The sequence below is a fragment of the Purpureocillium lilacinum genome (genome assembly GCF_023168085.1).
Source record: "Purpureocillium lilacinum CBS 284.36 DNA, scaffold_3, whole genome shotgun sequence".
NCBI classification, from domain to species: Eukaryota; Fungi; Ascomycota; class Sordariomycetes; order Hypocreales; family Ophiocordycipitaceae; genus Purpureocillium; species Purpureocillium lilacinum.
Window position 1 is genome coordinate 1,348,300 of NW_027072113.1, and position 19,820 is coordinate 1,368,119.

A 19,820-nucleotide genomic window follows, 5' to 3' on the forward strand; every position below is an offset into this window, starting at 1 on the left:
TAGATGGAAACCTTTGTCGCAGTGGAAGGAGTCTCCGCCCGGGCTGAGACGTCGTCGATGCTATGTCGCCGGGCTACCGGGTAGCCCTGTGGTCCGGAACTGGAGCAAGGAAACCGTCCAGAGAGAGCCTGGAGGAATTGGGCAGCGACTGCAGAGCACTGAAGCCATTTCTGGATCACTCTCTTGTGTATTGGCGTGGCGATCAGTAACTGAACGACACTCTCTTCTCGTCCACTGGCCAGGCTTGCAGGATTAATGGTATATTGGTCGCAGATCCTGTGGTGTAAAGCATGCAGGCTTGCAGAATGTGTGGTGTGAAGCTTGCAGGATGTGTGGTGTGAAGACTGCAGAATGTGTGGTGTGAAACAAGTTGGTTTGAAGGAAGTGTGGTAGGAAGCATATAGGCTTGCAGGACGTGTGGTGTGAAGCAAAACCAGCTTCCAGGACGAGTGGTGTGAAGCTCGCAGTACAGTGGTGTGAAGCAAAATCAGCTTGCAGATGTGTGATTCGAAGCTCGCAGGGTGAGTGGTGTGAAGCATGCAGGCTTCCAAGACGAGTGGTGTGAAGCTCGCGGGATGTGTGGTGTGAAGCATGTAAGATTGCAGGAGGCGTAAATCGGCTTGCAGGACGTGTGGTGTACGCTTCCAGGATATGTGGTGTGAAGCTCGCACGACGAGTGGTGTGAAGCATGCAGGGTTCCCAAACGTGTGGTGTGACGCATGCAGGACAAGTAGTGTTAAGCCTCAGGATGTGTGATACGAGGAGAATTATCCAGAAACGGCTCCAGCTCACTACTCGCTGCCTTCTCCCCCATCACCAAATTTTGTTCTGTGCTTCCATTAGCCAATCAGTGGGACTGCCGTTGTCAAGTCACGGTAGCCGCTCCGTAAAACAGTGTCGTGTCTTCTCGTCTCAGCAAATCCATTAGTGTTGGCGGCGGCCTGAGTGCCATGCGATACGGTCGAGGCTACAGTTGCTCTAGATCGCTCTACCGTGAGCCTCTACAACGCTTTCAACATCTCTTTCTTTGGTAGCTATAAGCATGTGCACGGGCGCGGAGTGTTCGAATCCGGCGGGCATACCCAGTGTGGGTGGGAGTCTCAACCTGTCGGTACAGACTACGAGCATCCGCAGCCTCACCTTTGTTGACATGCTCGACCTTGAGGCGCAGAAGCAAAAGGGAGCCAGGTACGCGTCTCCCCGAGCTTATCGGCCTGCGCCGTGACTGAACAATATAGGCAGCGGCGGGAGAAATGAGCCTGGGGATAAGAGAGAATTTATGCGAAATTTCGCATGCAATCACGAGGATGCCCAACTACCATTTTTTACGTCAGCATCGCGCACGTCAACGTTGAGCGGCAGATGCTATCGATGCGAACAGGCCCATTCAGATCATGATGGCCCACAGAAGTGTACATACAGCGGACGACCACGACGGCCGTCAGCCTCAGGCAGAGCAGTCGACTGCACCATGGCTTTACACAATGCCTCGAGTTGCTGTTCACTGCTGCGGCGCGCTCTCAGTGCCCGAGTGCGCTCATCAAGCGTTCCGCATCTTCCCAGTACGACTGGCCCCATGGCACCTCACTGCCCCGCGCGCATGTTCTCATCCTTTCTGCCTGTCTCCAGACAGCAACTTGAAACTGCCTTGCGCACTGGATCCATTCTTGGCAACAGTCAACTAATGAGATTTATCCTGAGGAGCGACAAGCTCCGTTGAAGCTGGACGGCCCGGTGCAGCTCTTGTACACAAAAGGAAAACTGCTGGTGTAGGCAGTGGCGGCTGCCTAGCAGGCAGCCGCAGCTGCACTGGGCTGACCCGCTGTACGACAGTTACACGACCTGTGGCTTCCTTCTGTGCGACAAGAACGTAGACCGCAGCTCCTCCAACGCGTCGACATCAATCGCACCCATTAAAACAAGGGCATGAACTTCCTGTTCCATACTTTGACGGGGCTCCACGTGGCGCTGTTTTGCTTTCAAGTCAGGGTCTTCGTTCGGCGCGATCGCAAGGAGTTCATCGTCAACTGCGAACGGCCATTGCTCCCAGTTGAATGACGGGAATGCGTCGCCAGACGTGGGCAGCTGATCCAGGCTGTGCTGAGCATCCCAGTCCGCTAGTATCTGATCCAAAAAGTTACCATGGTCATCATTCTGCCCAAAGTCGACGAAGAAGGCAGCTTGCCAGAGCTCGGTTGAGCCTTCCAGATCTTCTCTGGCATAGTCTTCGATTTGTTCGTGGCTTTGGTGCTCTAAGCCGTAGGCTTCTCTGTCGGATACCTCCCCAACACTAAGCTGTAGCAAGCGGGCTACCGCGGCCACGTCTTGGGCAACATGTGGTGAACCTGGAAAAGGTTGACGGCCGTGGACGGGGAGTGCAGGCGGCAGTTCCTCCAGCATGGCAGCATCGGGAGCACGTGCAGCCAAGGACGATTCAGAACCTTGAGTTCTGGCAAGAAGTTCACGGAACTCATATTGAGCTTCTGGGACGGCCGTCCGAAGGTCATGGCCGTTAACGGCTACTTCGGCCGGCAATTGTACTTCGTCGCCTGAGAATGACGTATCAATGGATGCTGACCTGGCCAGATCACGGACAGGCCCAATCGTGTTGCGGTTGGCCAGTGCGCCAGCCGGAGATCGTCTTTGGTTGTGTGAAGTTGCCGTATTGGTAGACATTGGACTGACTGGATTATGCGAAAAAAGGCTTGCGAGGTAGTCTGTGCTGATATCCTCGCTGAAATCTCGGAAAGAATAGTGATGTGTCTAGATCTCTGGGCGAATCCGTTGTCTATGCTGGTTTGCGTCTCAAATGAGTGTTCGCCGTTGAAAATTGGGTAAGTACCAGTAGCTGCCTCGGCCCGGGCATGGACAACGTCGGGTTGCGGTGCCGACAGGTGGGCCATTTCGTCGAGTCGAACACGTCTTTAGCAGGCGCCAATTCAAACAGTTAGTCTCGTTGTCCCGTTGCGCTCTGTCAGACAATCGTGCCCAGGTCATCCACATTTGGCATGCAGTCAATTGATGAGAATTATCTTGAGGGCTTCCAACTCCAATATTGCAAGCCATTGTGCATCTCTTATACCCAAAGGAAAAGGTTTTGCTTGTTTAGGCAGTAGCAGTTGCCTGGACAGGCCACTGCCACCACTGAAGGCAGGTGAGACATGCGACACGCTCCTTATCACGGAAGCCTACCTGTCCGACGATTGGGGACCGTTCGCTCTGGACTTGGGGAAGCCAGAGCCATCCCGATGCCCTCATCGGACTTATCCGACTCCATTCCTCACAATGACGCGATCTCCAGGCTGGAGGAGTAGTACCGGGTTTTTCGCGTTGATGACTGGTGTCAGGCAACGACGAGGCAAAATCGATCTCAATGGTATGGTGACTTGTAGTGAGATAGAAACTGCACACGAGCCAAGGACGGAGGGACGTTGCAGTTCAACCATTGATGGTTGTGATGGATAGGTGGAATCCAGAACACAGTTCCACGCGGGCGAGGGCTTTTATTGACTTTGACCCCCTTCCCAGGCCGAGGAGTTGATGGACAATGCTGCACAGTAATCGATTTAGGATAGATCAATGTCAACAGACCGCCAGGTCAGTCAAAGTTAATTAATCCTTGAATCATTAATCAATCGTTGAATCCTACTCCCTATTCAGTAATTAATCTGAGTCCTTGGCCCAATTCAGACCAATTGAGCATCTTGACAGAGAGATCGATCCTAAACATCTTTTTCAAGTCAATCCATAGGGCTGAAATGGTAGGGTGGAAAGCTCATCACACCGTGGAACACTGTACAGTTGGTGATGTGGTGCTCGATTGACTCCTGCCGTCAACTACGTGGCGAGGGGGTATGGCGTGGTACACCGTTGCTATCAGCAACGATGCCGTTGCCGGCCCAGACCACCATATCCATTGATCTGTTGAGATATCAGGACTGATAGGCTCCGGACAGGTGTGTCACGTACCGGACATGTCCTGCCTCACGATGCCGAAGGCAAAGCACCTCGATGGGTTCATCTGAGCTCCGGCGTAGCCTGGAGCTAAACCACTTGAGCTGAACGCCATGAGTCCCAGTGATGCGCCAACGAGTAGTGGGCCAAGTCGCGGTCCAAAGAGCGCGGCCTGCCGAGGGTCCAATCCCACCCCATACGCGAGATAGAGCATAACAAAGGACGAGAAAACCTCGTTCAAAAAGACTTGCCCGATGCTGATCTCCGCAAAATCCACAAAGCAGCCACCACCACTGAGCCTATTATGGACGTTAGACTTCGCGCGGGCTATAGCGATATCGGCTACATACCTGATGGATTTCTCCCGTCCCCATACTCCAGCCAGAAGTCCGCCAGCAACAGCAGCACCCAAGGTTTGGCCACACATGTACAGGACTCCTGGTTATTTGTTAGCTAGGTCAATACTTATCCAAGGAAATCACACCTCTTGAGACAGGGCACATGCCAACGAGAACAGAAAAAAAGGTGATCATTGGATTGATATGGCCTCCTGAAGCTGGAGCAGTGGCGTACATAAACAAGGGCAACAGTACTGCCCCAGAGACTCCAATGTAAGCGCCCAAAACGTTCGTGTTGTAGCTGTGTAATGTTGCTGCAATTTGGCCAGATGTGAACACAAGACCGGCACTAGCCACAGATTCAATGACCTGTGGTAATGGACTAAGTTAAGCACAACGTGAACGTGGAGTTACTTGACCGGAAAACCATACCGCCGATTTCCAGATTGAAGGCTGCCCCCAGCCGTCCGCAAAGTAGGACCTGTCTTTGTACCAAGGAAGGAAACCAGCCACCGATGGCCTCGCGAACGGCACAAAGGACCCGTTAAATGCGGCAATCTGCAACCCTTGGTCCATGAAAGTGGCAGTGTCTGACTCCTTCCGCCCACTCATCTGAGGTTCAGTCGTCTTGTATTTTCGAGAACCCATCATGTGGGGGGTAGGCAAATTAGGATGGTGAAGGTGCACATACTGTTAAATATATGGGAGCATGCAGCTTATCAATGCAATTGCGGACCGCCATATGCAAGTAGGTTGGGTTTTACCGTCGTGAGTGTGGAGTGAGCAAGTGCGGCACATGCAACGAACCGTCTTTCATTTTGGCTGAGTGAATACCGCCTGCACAGACTACATGAGGTTAGATGATGACAAATTAGCTGAGTCATTGCGGCGGCTGATACATAGACGCCCGGGCGCCCACCAAGGAACCGGAACTTGCATCTTAACAAACGGCTACATAGACGTTATGGAAGTGGTTAGATTGCTCGAATAATGTCTGAGGAGCAACAACAAGGCCTTATTGCAACCAAGGCATGAAATCAGACAAAGTGATCGTGACCCATGCTTTTCAGCCTGCAAATCGTTGCCTGCAGCTACAGAGTACACGATCATCGTTTGACAGCCTTCCCCAGCGAGGATGAAACCTCACCTGACGAAGCCAAGCCCAGAGTACCCAAGGAGCTTCTCCAAATTTCTGGTCTCTGGTCTAAAAATTGCTCCTCCCACCTTGACGGCCCATTTGCCTACATCACCAACCCCAAATCTCGACAGCAATGTGTCACTATGCGCGATGTTGCAGACATGTGCGGCGATTGTGATGTTGGTGCTATGGTCCCTGTGTCCGAAGGTCGCGAGTCATGCAGACTGGCAGGCGCGCTGTTCTGTTGTTAGTTTTCGGGGGGATTTCAGACAATAGTATAGCGTGCCTTCCCCGCCCAGGCGCCCTTGTATCAGCGCCCCTGTATCAGCCGCCAGTCATTGCCCCTTGTCTCGTGAAGCTCAGGATTTAGCTGCAAATCGTGTGCTGCGCTCTTGTACGTCATTGTGCCGGCAACGCTAAATTGGCATTGTGCAATAAAGTCCACAACAAATGTGGCCGAGTACAGGCTTGCGGGCTGAGTTTGCTTTCGCACTAGTCCCCGGGCTAAACGGCCAAACGTGACAGCGTAGGCTTTGGTTTCGTTAAGATGAAACCCAAGACATCACTGTTCCTGATGTCGCGCAAATTTGTTTCGCCGCCACCACATGTCGAACCTTTTGAGATCTAGCTAAACCTTGCCGTGGCTCTGTAGTGTTGCTAAGTGTATTCTGCACACTGCACCGCATATGTACCATACCGTTCATAGTGACACAGCAACGAAACGGCATGCTTTCGTCGAGGGCAGCCCTTGCATGCAAGATGACCTTCAGGGATAGCCACGAATACACGAGAGGTCTGCCCTCGGACACCGCTCATAATGCTTTGGCGGCACCGCTTACCCCGCGCGGCTCTGGGGCCCAACGATCGCGCTCAATTCTGAAGAACATTTTATTGCTCTGCGTTCAGATTTCTGCCGCCATTGCTTGCTACTTGACAGACTGTTCGGACCGAATCGTAAAGCGACAAGGGCACGGCGGCAAGAGACCATTGAGGCGAAAGCCGAGGGAAAAAAAACGAGCGAAGTGGGCGGCTGCATGTCGTTTCTCGCTCTTGCCCTTAATGCTTCATGTCATGGAGGTCAGGATGACCTGACAAACGCTGACTAAAATTCTTGAACGGACACAACATGATCCGGTTCCCCCGGGAAGGGGGGGGCGGGGAGCGGGGGACAGAGGCATGGCATGCCTGGGATACTTGAAATTCCTGCGCCAACCATACGCTTGTCATCAAAGGGTCAGCCGCCATGCTTGACTGTCAGTGCAGGGTTGTACTTGGACTCGGATTGCACAGTCAGAATTGGTAAGCTATGGTGGGCGGAGGAATCCTGGCCGAATTAGGTTCAGCTACGACGGTTTAAGTGGCGCAGTTTTTTTGGAGTTCGTCGATAATGCATCGCGCAGTGTAATTACTGGAAACGTTACCTATATCAGACAAAACACGGCGTCGAAAGGACTCATGCTACCTCGCACCTAGGTTCATGTGTTTCCCCGAACTCCGGCTGCAACCCCGCATTTGCGGAGACCGTCGGTACGAGTTTGCTACAGCGAAAGCAGCCATTGGCCCTTGAGTTGACTGAAACGGTCTGATCAACGCCCTCAGACAAGCACAGTCAACCAGTGTCTTCAGCTGATGACAAGCTCCCCTTCCGCGTTTTCTGTGTCTTCGAGAGTGGCCAGAAATGTCGCCGGTAGGATCTCACACTCCTTCCTCATTGGCGGTAAAACCGGCCAAGCGCCAGCCTTTAAAACGAGCTAGCGGTCGTTAAGCCGGACGCTAGCTGCCTCCACTGAAATGACCTCACATTTTACGCTTCCGCTTTTTCGGCCGGGGCACGACGGTCTTCCATACTAGTTTCTCCTGTAAATCGGATCGATCCATGCCAGGTGTTATGCAGCGTCTTCATGCCTTCGATATTCCAATCAATTACGACAGCCGCGACGACCATGACTTGGTTGTAACGCCTACCACGACAACAGGAATTTGAGACACAGTATAATGAAGCGACGTACACGAGAAGTAGCAGTGCAAGTGTCACGCTGAAAAATAAGTCGGGTGGCGACGACTTTTCGGAGACGCGCTGTCCCAGTGGAAACAGCAACTCGTGCGACCCGGGCGCAAATTAGGAGGAGGGCACAGAATCGAGCTGCGTACGTGATTTTGATCTCTGGTATCATAGCTTGTCAAGCGGCATTGGCGATCGAGACCGGGCCGTCACCAGACTGCGGGTCGGGTTCGCTAGAGTCGAAATGGACAGCGCGCTGAGCTCCTTCCGTGGCTGCAGCGTAGGAGACCGCGTGAAGCGGCGATGACGGCGTGCAGCCGTCCGTAGCGCAGGGCGCGAGACGCCATTCTCGCCCTTACGGGGGGCGTGCGACACGCGCTCCTCTGGCTAGGCCGCAAAGGGTCCTGGGACCTAGATCGAAGGGATCATTATCGTGAAGCGAGCTGGACGAGGCCGATGCCATCATCGCCGCCGCCACCGGCTGCGCAGAGCGCAGTTCGGGCGGATTACGGTTTACTTGGTAAGGAATAAGGTGTGTATTGGGCTCCTTTCTTAACAGTGGCATGCCGAGAAAGTGGGAATGCAGGGAGGGATGTCAGCTCGGCGCGATTGGTGCCGGTGCCTGAGGCAGCCACAACTCAGTGGACTTGGTGAAGCACAGTGTTTTGGAGCTGATGTCAATTTTAGATAGACTCTCATCAGCCTAGCACGTCCTTTGCCCCAATAGGGGCTTTAGCTTAATAGCTTCCCGGACGTTAAATAATATCACATCATATCACATGCGCGTTGCAATACCTTCGTAATCACCTGAATAGGTTCATGGAGATATATTCCCTCCACCATTAGCTGCGTATTATTCCAAGTTCGGGAGAATAACTAATCGCTGACCACTAACGTTTCCTTCCCTCAGGAGGTCCCACGCCACCTGTACCTGTGACAGATCGCCAACAACCCGGACTGGAAAAAGCCTCAGCTTTCCAGTCTGGACTGCATTTTCCAAATACTGCCACCACACCCACTTTGTAAATTCCTGGTTCCTGGGGTCGAGGTAATCGTCTATAAACTGTGCAAAGCGACAGCTTACGCCTGGCGGAAGCGTCACGCCTGGCCTCAGACCCATCGTAGAGAGGAATGACCCTCCGCCTTGGGCTGCCAATACCTGGCCAATCACAACTTGATCCCCTGCTGTATCGGCAGCTGCGAGAACTTGCTTGTAAGGTCCCAATGCGATCAGGGTCTGTGCCACTTCAGGAGACTTGCGGTTCACGAAGTGCGCCGCACCGAATGATCGGACCATATCTGCATTCCTTTCGGATGCAACGCCCACAACGCTGTACCCAGCTTCAGTAGCCAACTGCGTCGCATATGCCCCAAAGGACGAAGATGCACCCCAAATAAGAATATTTTGGAACTTCTCCTGGGACGTTGACCCCTTTGCTGGTTTGTCAAGTTGAAGATGGAGAAAAAGTGCGCTAGCAGCACCATACAGATTCGAGATGGAGCTGGCAGTGTCGAAAGCCAAGTCGCCAATCTTAGACCTAGGTGTCAGTCCATGAGCCCATCGAGCGAAAGACAATCGCTAACCTTGGCTGTGAGTTCCTGTGTGGTCAAAGCATATTTTTGATAAGCTCCAAATTTGGCATCGTTCCGGACTGTACCACCACTATTTGTAACCACACGGTCACCTGGCTTGAATCTTGTTACGCCATCGCCGACACTGACGACGGTTCCCGCGAATGATACTGCGTATCCTGAGGCTCAGCGCTGGTTCAACGGTCTTATTAAGAAGAATCAACTGACGTCCGATAATTGTGGGATAGGTCAGGGCGAATGGGAGTAATCCTTGCTGGATCTTGTACTCTGCTGGCTGCACAGCAACAGCCATAACCTGAAACATACGCTCCGTCAGCGGCCGTTCACTATTCGTTCTCTCTGAACTCCAAGATTTGGTATGCTAGGAATAGTCGTTGGGTTCTCCAAATCCCCGTTTGTTGGACCATGCAGTGGACACGTACCTTGACTAAAAGTTCATACTTCCCTGGTAGAGGCGTTTCTGCGGGTCGTACTTCTACCGACTGTCCAACATTTGGAAGCCAGGCTGCTGTATTCTGAAGTGGCTCCATCGTAACGTTTGGATCAATAGTCATAGTTGCCGAGTCAGCTGTGGACGAGGGGTTGAGGCTATTTATTAAAGCCTGTCAAAGTGGGGGCGGCTGTTACATGGGCGCCAAGGCGCCCAAATATCCTGGCGCGCCTGGGCGCCCACCGAAGAACCGGTACTTAAACCTTAACAATACAAACGTTTATGGGAGTTGTCAGATTGCTCGAATGACGAGTAGTGAGGAGGAAAAAAAAGGCGTTCTTACAACCAAGGCATGAAATTAGATAGGGAAATTGTGACCTATGCTTTCTGGCGTGCACATTGTTGCCTGCAGCGACGGAGTTCACGATCATCATTTGGCGGGCCTTGCCCACCACATGCGAGACCGCAGATGACGAACACAAGCATAGAGCACGCTCGCAGCTTGTTCAAATTTCTTGTTTCTGGTTTCAAAATGCTCCTTCCATTTTGACTGCTCATTTGCGTACGACACCAACCCCATGTCTCGACAACTATGTTATCACTACGGCGATGTTGCAGACATGAAGTGGTGGTGGTGTTAGTGCCATGGTATCTGTTGTCCGAAAGGCTCCGAGTCATGTAGACTGGCAGACGGACTGATGTGTTGTCAGTTTTGCGGGGGATTTCAGCCAATAGTATGGCGTGCTTTCCTCGTCGGCGCCCCGGGGCGCCAGGATATTTGCGCGCAGGGGTATCAGCCGCCCAAAGTGGGGCCGGCGGCAGGATTCTTTGTCCGTGAGGTCTAATCGGCTTACTCAGTGCCGCCACAATTTTGTCAGCTGAGAGTAACTCAGTTTGACCCACGATGGCACTTGTGCAGGCAATTGTGAATGCTTCGTCATTGAAACTGAAGTTTTTATTGGTCTCCTCTTGAGATGCTTGCTGTTCTTGAGGATTGTGTATTTATCCTCATTTTTACGTTGTTTTGTGCGTCGGTGTGCATCAATTAGCGGTGTGTGCGATATCCTTCACCACATTGCATAGCCTCCATGGGCCTGTTGTCGCACATAGAGCAAGCTTCATATTGCATAACATCTGCACTGAGAATATTTGCCCGCGGAAGCCGATGCTATAATCCGTGTGTTAAGGTCGAGCGCCTGCACGCGTTGTGCTTTGACTTCGGTTGAGGTCAAAGCTCAAACACTGGTTGCATATATTTGCACACTAGCTTCAATTACAGGGACTTTGCACCACAAAGCAAATATTTCCTTTGTGTATAAAGAGCAGCGCACTGTCGTGCGCTTGCAGATAGCTCTTCAAGATAATTCTCATCAATTAACACGATGCCAACTGTAATCCCTGTGGAGCCAATTGTCTGACACCTGTAGCAGGTAGGTTCGGCGCACACGCACGTACCATCCAGGTACCCTTTCCGCCACTCGAACAGCTCACAGCGGCTGATACATGGGCGCACTGGCGCCTGTGAGAAAAGGACGATACTATGGCTAGAATTTCCCTAAATCTGGGGCTAGAATTCCACTAAACCTGACAACAGAACAGCGCATCTGCCAGCTTGCATGATTCAGCGCGTTTCGGACAACAGGGACCACAACACGAACATCACAACCGCTACGCATGTTTGCAACATCGCCGTAGTGGCAACATGCTTATAGAGATTTGTGCTTGGAGTCGTATAGTCAAATGTGAAGGAGCATTTTAGACCAAAGACGAGGAATTTGAACAAGCAGCGTGCGAACTCTATATTCGTGTTCGTCACTTGCGGTTTCGAATGCTGTGGGTAAGTGTCGCCCTGCACGTGTGCATAACTGACTGACGACCGGGCAGAAGGTCCCGAGTGAATTTGGGAAACAAAAGACTCTTGCATGTTCCAACTACCATTGACTGGCTGCTAGCTTGTGTAACGGGCTGCGCCCGTGTGGGTCTCGGCATTCGCTCTCGACCTGGACCCACACGAGCCTCTGAGCTCCGCTCAAAAGCTCGTGTTTCCTTTCTGCAACTTTCTCTTGTTTTCTTTCTTTCTTTCCTTTCTCCTTAGCTTTAGGATACTCGTTGCAGTCGCTCAGCTAGTTGTCAACACACTCAGTTGAGACCGTTACAGCTTGTTATTATTGACCGTAGGCGACAATGGCTCCATTGAGCTGTTTGTGCGATTAAATGAGTGAGTTATTTGGTAGATGAAACAATGGTGCTGCCGTGACCTTCGCAGTGTTCTATAGCTTGTGCTGGCCGCTAGCGCGAGAGCGACTTGGTATTGATAGCAAAACCCACCAAATGGCGATCTTGAACGTCGTCGCTGCAACCAACAATGTGCACGGCGGAAAAGCATGGGTCATGATCACACTATCCGATTTCATGCGTTGGTGGCAATAAGGCCTTTGTTCCTCCTCACTCGTTCTTCGAGCAATTTAACAACTTCCATAACGTCTGTGCGGCCAGCTGTTAAGATGTCAGTACGGTTGTTCAGTGGGCGCCCAAGCGAGCCAGGATATTTGTGCGCCTGGGCGACCATGCATCAGTTGCCCTAGCTCACTTCTAAGGCACCTTTGCCTTGATAGACAATATCTCGGTTGTGTCACAGTGGTGTGTAGCCTTTCCAAGAACCCATCGCTGGCCGCCGAAGCGGTCTCTTCCCAGCGCCTCTTCCATGCCTGGTGTTCACGACAGACTTTTCGAGGGGATTGCCCATGCATAACCCGGCGACTGATCAGAGTTTCTGTTGTCTGCACACACAGATTGGAACAGAGAGAATGAACTTGCTCATCTCTAGCTACAGGAAGGAATGGAAGGTTGCGATTCAGAGAGTCGAAACTGGCAAATGTCGACAGCGTCACAGATCCTTCTAAAAGCATCCGTCCAACAGTTTCCACCTATGTACATGCATCGCTGTGTTCCTGCGCCCCATCTTCCGTCGAGGAGCTGACAAGCAGCATATCAGAAATTTGGATCCCTCGGCCAGCCAACGTTTTCAGCAGCTCGACACAGCGTAACTCCTTTAGACGAGAGAGGGTTGAGTTATTTCGTGTGAAAGTATCTTTCGCAATCCACAGAGGGAACAGCAGCATTATTGGGCCTGCCATGCCTTTGTCACTGGAAGTACTGTAAGCCGCGGAGTAACAGATGTTGTCTGCGAAGTGTGCCGCGAGGACACTAGGGTTTGGCTGTACAAATTCCCCATCGACATGCGGCCAGTAGATGAGTCTCCGGTAGTCACCCACGAACCCCAGATCTGCGTCGCCGGCAACGTCGCTAGTGCTCTGACAGGCCATGATGCATTTCATCAGCATCGCCATTGCAGCCCAATAATGGATCAATGACTGTGCCATAAGCAAATTCGGGAAGTGAAACCGCAACGGAAGGTCTCTGCCGTAACCCAAGCATGTAGAGCTCGTGGTTCGAGGTGGAAGTGACCAAATGCATGGCGACGTGTATTCCATCCTCAGCCTGGTTTCCCAGTCGAATAACTTCTCCGCTATCTTCGATGCTCTTATGAAGATATCTTGAGCAAAGACTCTTAGCCGCATTTGGTCGCCGCGGAGCCCAGATAAGAGGGTAGCATCGTGCAACAACTCCGGTACATCCACCATTTCGTGGATTAACATATCGTAGTAGGAGTCCTGGCTCGTTATTCGGGAGATGATCCTCAAGTTAGGCTCTGCGAAAGGATAAGAGCTTCTTTTCCCGGCCTCCAAGTCGTGCCGATTTTCATGCAGAGGCAGGGCCTCAAATACGAGTGCTGCCCACAGACCGGTGACTCTGAAGCGGAGAAACAGGTCCCTGCCGAGCTGGTTCTGCAAGATGCTCTCTCCCCGAGTTTTGAGCAACTCGCCGCCGCCTTTGTTGTGAGTTAACCAGCCGTGATGTGCTAAGGCCCCTGAAGGCGGAGAGTAAACCTAGAATTATTAACATCAGTTTTTGACCGACTTCTCCGAGGTTCTTGCTGGCTGTGAAATGTCATCTCACCTACTTCGGACATTCCTAAACACATAACTGTAGCGAGGACATTGTCATCGGGGCAAAAGTTTGCTACAGAAATCAACTGTGACAATTGGCGAATAGCATGCCCATACAGAACCATGGATCGCTTCTGTAAACGCGTGTCGCGCGCAGTGCGTCCCAGGCAAGCCGCCGAAAGAGTCATAATGGCCTGATCAAGCACGTCTACATTGCCGTGTAGGTGCGGCAGGACGCAAACCCAATAGTGATGCACATACTCGCATTTATTTAGCTTCGCGTCCTGGTTTGGGCAAAAATCGTGTATGAATCGAGCAATGAGTTGTCGTTGCTGCGATATTCTTAAGTCGGGTGACTTTGACAGAGGGGCTGGGTCGGCCTCGGAGTTCGGTATGTAAATCTTCCAGCGATGCAGCCTCGTCGCGACTGTAGATACCGGTGGTTGCGGCAATTCTGTCGGTGTGTCGATGCATTGGAACCGATGGATAAAGAGAAGTGGACGCTCGTAGCCGCTGCATACTCGACCGCTCCTCGTACACCTAGAGCAATACGGCTTCTCTAGTCCACACTTACGTAGGTTGGTGTTAATGGCGCTGAAAAAAACGGTGATTATGCGTATCTTACCTTAAGTTTCCTTGACAAGCAATTGACGCATGCTTTAGACCTGCCAGGCACGCCAACCATCCTGGCACATAGTCACCATGCTTTCGAAAGTCCGTCTTACTTATTGCTTCCGGTATTCGCGCTCGTTGCGTCCGGTGGGAGTCGGCATGGAGTTCGGTAAGTTTGCTGATGGAAGCTGCGCGGGAAGCACCCAGCTATGAAGTGCCATGTATGGCTCTGAGATCATGACTTTGGGTGCCATTGCCCGAGATCCTCCACTTCGGTGACACTAAAGCCGAACTGCTGTCGGACTTAAACAGTGGCGTTCTTGTCGACCCAGGGCGGAGCACTGTGACGAACAGGATCTAACCTTGACCGTCACGGTCGCCACCAGGCTCGCTGGAGTGCACAAATACTGTGGCGAGCACAACTACGTACGGCCAGACACCACGGATGACTTAGCGTAGAAGTTGTCACCTGAGCTGCGCTGAAAATTGTACTGGCACCTCCATAGTATAGTTGTACTTTGTATTAGCATCTGAAGTGGCTCTCTCACTGATGATTGCGAGGCGCTCAGTTATTCCATGTAAACGTCCATGCATTAGAGTATTACTGTGCGGGAAAGACTGTAGGTTGCTTGGATGAAACTGCCGCAGCGAGTGTAGTTGAGGCAAAAGGTTTGGATGCAAGTCTTCGCGTGCAAGACACCTGACTGTGAATGCCTGGCGCAACTGGTGGAGAACGGGTCATCCCCAGACATCCCACACAAGCACCCCACCACTGGCCGGCTGGTACAAGCTCGCGGATTGTGTCTTAAAGAGGCTAAACCGCATCTTGTACCACAGACAGGGTGCAGGGACAGCCCCCTCTGCAGCGACGCTGCATTGCGCGACGCATAACATGGTTCAACGAGAGACTGTCCTGGTTGCGCATGAGTACCGCCTTTGTCGGTGTCTTTCTTACCAATAACACTAGCCCACGTGTCTGTTTACGGTACCAATTTTGTAATGCGTAACCATGTCTGGCAGGCGTTAATAGGTCTTTCCTGGTGATAAAGGGCAGTTATGCAAGCATGTCAAGGATATACTTGGAAAGCCGGACGACGGGTGCTCGGATTGAGCGGAAAGTAGCGTAGAGCTGTTGCTATGGCGATGTAGAGACTGATCCCCGGCGTAGCAGACTGCAATATTATGGCGCCAGACCATTCTCTGTGCCAACTTCTGGTGGAGCTCAAAAGGCATTGCAGCCTACACATATCGTCGAGGCTACGTGTTGAAACCGCAATTGATGTAAGCCTTCGTCAGGATTGGGGTCGGGCGGTGGCGCGCCGTAAGTTATTCACCTTCCTGACGTCACGACCTATCCAGCCAACAGCGACTGTGAGGGCACTTGGATGTGGCAAACACAACCAGCGCTGTGAACCGAGGAGCTGTGGGGTAAAGACTGAATCGTGAGGCACGTTTGGCGGCCTTCAGTAAAGTGGAGCAAAACGCCGATGCTAAGGTTATCGCCACAGCTATCACCGACAGCCTATCACCGACAGCCTATCGCCGAAAGATGTGACCGACAATTATCAGCGGCTAACTTTCCACGGACGCTCCGGCGCCTAACTTTAATTACGTTGTCGATAAATTCGAGCGTCATTCGCGTCTACCCCTCATGTTCCATATCAGAAGTATCACTCGGAAATATTTATGGTGCAAGGAAGCAACTACCATGCCTTCTGTTACCGCCACTTTGCTCCCACTTCAGGGTACGTCAGCTATCGTCACGGGTGGCTCCAGAGGAATTGGCGCGGGGATTGCCCTTGAGCTCGGAAGACGTGGGGCTGATGTGGGTTTATTTTGCCTCACATTGCCCAGTGCAGCGACTGATCGTTAAACTCCAGGTCATCATCGTCTACTCTAGTCCGGGCAGCGAGCACCTAGCTCAGGAAGTCGTGACGACAATCACCACGCTACCTCACCAACCTAGGGCTTTGTGTATTCGCGGCGACCTCAGTGACATACATACGCCGGGCGCAATAATAGAAACGACCAAGAATTGGCTGCGAGCGAACGGCAAGGAAGGAAAGATACATATTCTTGTTAACAATGCCGGTGTGGAATTAGCCAAATCGCTTGGCGACATCACACCCGAACAGTTCGCAGCGGTGTACGATCTAAACGTCCGTGGGACCTTGTTCATGACCCAGGCTGTCCTGCCTTATCTAGCCGCTAGAGGTCGCATCATCAACATCTCATCGGTGGGCGCTCGTGCCGCATTCGCGAAGCTTTCTGTGTACTGCTCCTCAAAAGCAGCGATTGAAGGTCTGACAAGGTGTTGGGCTGCCGAATTGGGGCACAATGGGACGACGGTCAACGCCGTTAGTCCTGGTCCGGTCCAGTCTCAGATGCTCGACAACATCCCGCAGGACCTGGTTGAGGCACAAAGACAGGCGACACCGATAGAGCACCGCGTCGGGACAATGGATGAGGTGGCTGGTGTCGTTGCATGGCTGGCGAGCGAGGAGAGTAGCTGGATTACGGGTCAGACAATCAGTGCAAGTGGTGGCTGGGCTGTCTACTAAAAAATATAAAATGAAATGAAAGATACTTGAAGGAACAGCATAAACTCTAACTCTCGGAGCTTCGATTCACGCTTGTCAGAACTTGAGTAATCAATGTAGCGTTCATCTGCATGAGATGACATAAAGCTTCTTCACGGGCTCGTGTGCATCATTTACTACTGGTCACCAAACCTTGAGCCCTTCTGGAGGCTCCGTTACACATATACGATTTGGACTCAACAATGTGCACTCGGGGCTTACCACGTCCCCTCGAACAATACTCTACGATCATCCATGCATCTGCAATTCCAGTGAGAGTATTGAATTCTTGATTTTTGTTAGTTGAACGTGGGAACTTTGTGATGCGTGTGGATATCGTCAGCTGCAGCTCCGCCTATACGGAAGATCGCGCGATACAAAGGCCGGCCACTGTCGCATTATTTGGTACCGTTGAAGCGCAAACTGACGAATGGCGCAGGGTCGCGAAATACTTCCCAAAGAGGTTAACCTGCATTTAGTCTAGCGCCCTCGTCCAAAACAATGTCTGGCTAAGTCGCGGCGATGGTGCTGGTGGATCCAGCCGCAAATCTGATGCTAGTTTCGGCGTTAGTGCTTTCAGTCCGGACGGGCATCTTGGTGCCGACAACACAGTTTAATGCCTATTGGATTGCGAAGCCTGATGTGTTAGTTCATTTCTTCATTAGATCTCATGATTCGCCTCGCTTAGACAAATACCGGCTCAAACGCCGGGAAAATTTTCGTCAGGCTGCGTGAAAATGGAGAGACTTGCACAACTGCCCAACTAACGCCGAGCACTGATATTTATCGCCGAAAGTTCAATTACTTTGTCCAGACATTCAGCCCGGCTGTCTTGTGAGCTTCATGCCTCCCAACATAAAAGTGTACTACTCAGAACCATGCTACGCAAACGCATCTCGTTCAGGGAAGCAAGATTTAACACCATCCATGCGTTATAATCACCCACAATGGAACCCATTTGCGTAGTCGCGGTTGTCTCACCGGTGCTGGGGAAAGAGGAGCGAGTACGCTGGCAATGTTCCCTTCTTCCATTATTATGGTCTCTAGATGCTAATTGGTAGTGGCAATGATCAGGTCAAATCGCTTCTTCTCAGCTTTGCTGAAAGTGTCAAAGCTAAGGAATTGAACGCCGCGCAGTATCTCGTAGCAGAGCAATACGGCAGCAATGGTAGCGAAATGTGCAAATTCGTGGTGCAGGAAACTTGTGCGTCACCTTTCATTATATTATGGCGGAATCTTGATGGGGTGGCAGCGAAAAGAATTACTAATACATCACAGATCTCACTGAAGAAGCATATAATGACCATTTCAAAACCGAGCATTTCGCTGAGCTAGGAAAGAAGTTTAATGAAGAAGGCTTGTTGGCCGAAGCATTAGACGTCAAAAGAATAAGACCTGTTGGGGGGTTTCCTAGTCGATTAGCCAGTACTCCAACTGTTTGCAGGGAAAGAATAACACAGTGATACACCAAGCACTGTCCGATGTACATCCCTGTCGAGATTGCATGGTATCAATAGAAATGATTTACACGGACTCTCCGCGCGCCTGGGCTGCTGGACTTGCCTCCAGTACTGCTGTCATTTGACGGTAGCATGGTCCTTGCGCATAATTGGAGTAGTTTTACCAGCCAACCTCGCCATATATATACTCGACAATGCTAGACAAACGCCGAGAGACAAGCGGCTTCAGTATGATATGATAGTAGTAGCTTCGGGTACTCAGCTCACGATATTGAGGTTCATCTAGCATACTCACCCACCGTAAGACTCAGCAGCCATGCCAGTAGCACACTTACCTGACTCATATGACGACCGCATCGCTTGAATTGGCGTCGGCTCCGCCTGGGTCTAGACCGAGTCTCGTGGAATGCTGCGTGTGGGACTGGAGCGGCCATGCTGACGGCATTAGGCGTCGTATCATTGTGCCCTGGTTTGGTCGCCCTTGGACCCTCGGCCCCTGCCTTCAACCTGACAGCAACTTAGCCAATGAGTCAAATGCTACTAGAGCGGAGGCCACTGACGAGCAACGCGTGCATTTTGGCCCCGAAATACAGTTGCTCGGGAGTAATTGCGCCTCCGACCTTAGCTTAAAACCCGCGGCGCTGACAAGGATGTTGCATCTCTTTATCGCACTCGTCAGCCATTTCAACGGGAACCATTACGTAAAACTGAATATGACTGAAAGAGGCCGAAGAGTTGCAGGCATCATTCGTGACTCGACGGCCTCGGCGATGACTTCCTATGGGAGACACAGGTACCGAGAGACCTGAGCGCTACTTAATTGGGAGACTCGCACATTTTGAGCGCTTGCCCTCCGGACCTCACACAGTCCAAGTCGGTGAAGCTTTCCTTCTTTCCACCCCGTCCGAGGGGTGATCTGCTGGGAAGCTTAACCTGGTTCCAGTACCTGCCACGCTTTCTGTGGACGACGAGTGCCAATCTCTGCAGCAAGGCATCTGGCCATTTATCCGGTCCGTTTTCAGCTGATCGGCATATCGGCGATGAGAGTGGCAGGTCATGTTCGATGTGGACCAGTATAGCTTTGCCACGATGCAGCTTCGCCAGCAATTGGGTGCCATGTCTCCACAGGCCGTCCAGTCAGCGCCATCGAGCGACTGCAATCACACTTCGCCTTCCGTCGGTGATGAACCCCTCTCTCTTACAAAGTCTTGCCTTTTGCATCGAAGCAGTTCTGCGGCCTAGTAGCAGGTTCAACCCCCCCGGAGGCTCGCAAAGCCGACTTGTTTAGGTTTCCGAGAGTCAAGGCTCTTCGTAACCCTTTTCTTATCAAATCCGGTTGCGGTGTCCCGACCAATGCTCTCGCTCAGGCACCCACATGTACTGACACTAGAAGTCATTTTAGGTCCCTTTCGGCGTGGCGCCTCTCGCAGAGCTCTTCCATGCCTTCGACATACCCATCAATTTCGGCGGCGACGACCTCAACTGCGGTTTGGCGAACTGTAATGCCCCACCGAACGGTTTTACAATAAACGACAGTTGTCTCTATGCTCAAAACAACCACCAGCTCGACTTCAGTCCACAGCAGCAACACGAAATCCACGAACACCAGGATCAAGTGGCACTTTCAAGGAGCAGCAGCCTGAGTTCCGCGCTGGCGAGCGACACAAATGCTGAAGGCTCAAACGGAACGCGGTGTGCCAGCGA

The 19,820-nt window shown here is 51.9% G+C and overlaps 1 protein-coding gene across 1 annotated transcript; it reads right to left on the reverse strand.

The window, feature by feature from the left end:
• Positions 1-1,833: 1,833 nt before the first annotated feature.
• PLICBS_004115 (uncharacterized protein) lies at positions 1,834-2,400 on the reverse strand (the record flags this gene model as incomplete). Its single annotated transcript, XM_065600418.1, has 1 exon — positions 1,834-2,400. One exon carries the CDS (start codon positions 2,398-2,400, stop codon positions 1,834-1,836), a length of 567 nt encoding a protein of 188 aa, XP_065456490.1.
• Positions 2,401-19,820: the final 17,420 nt, after the last annotated feature.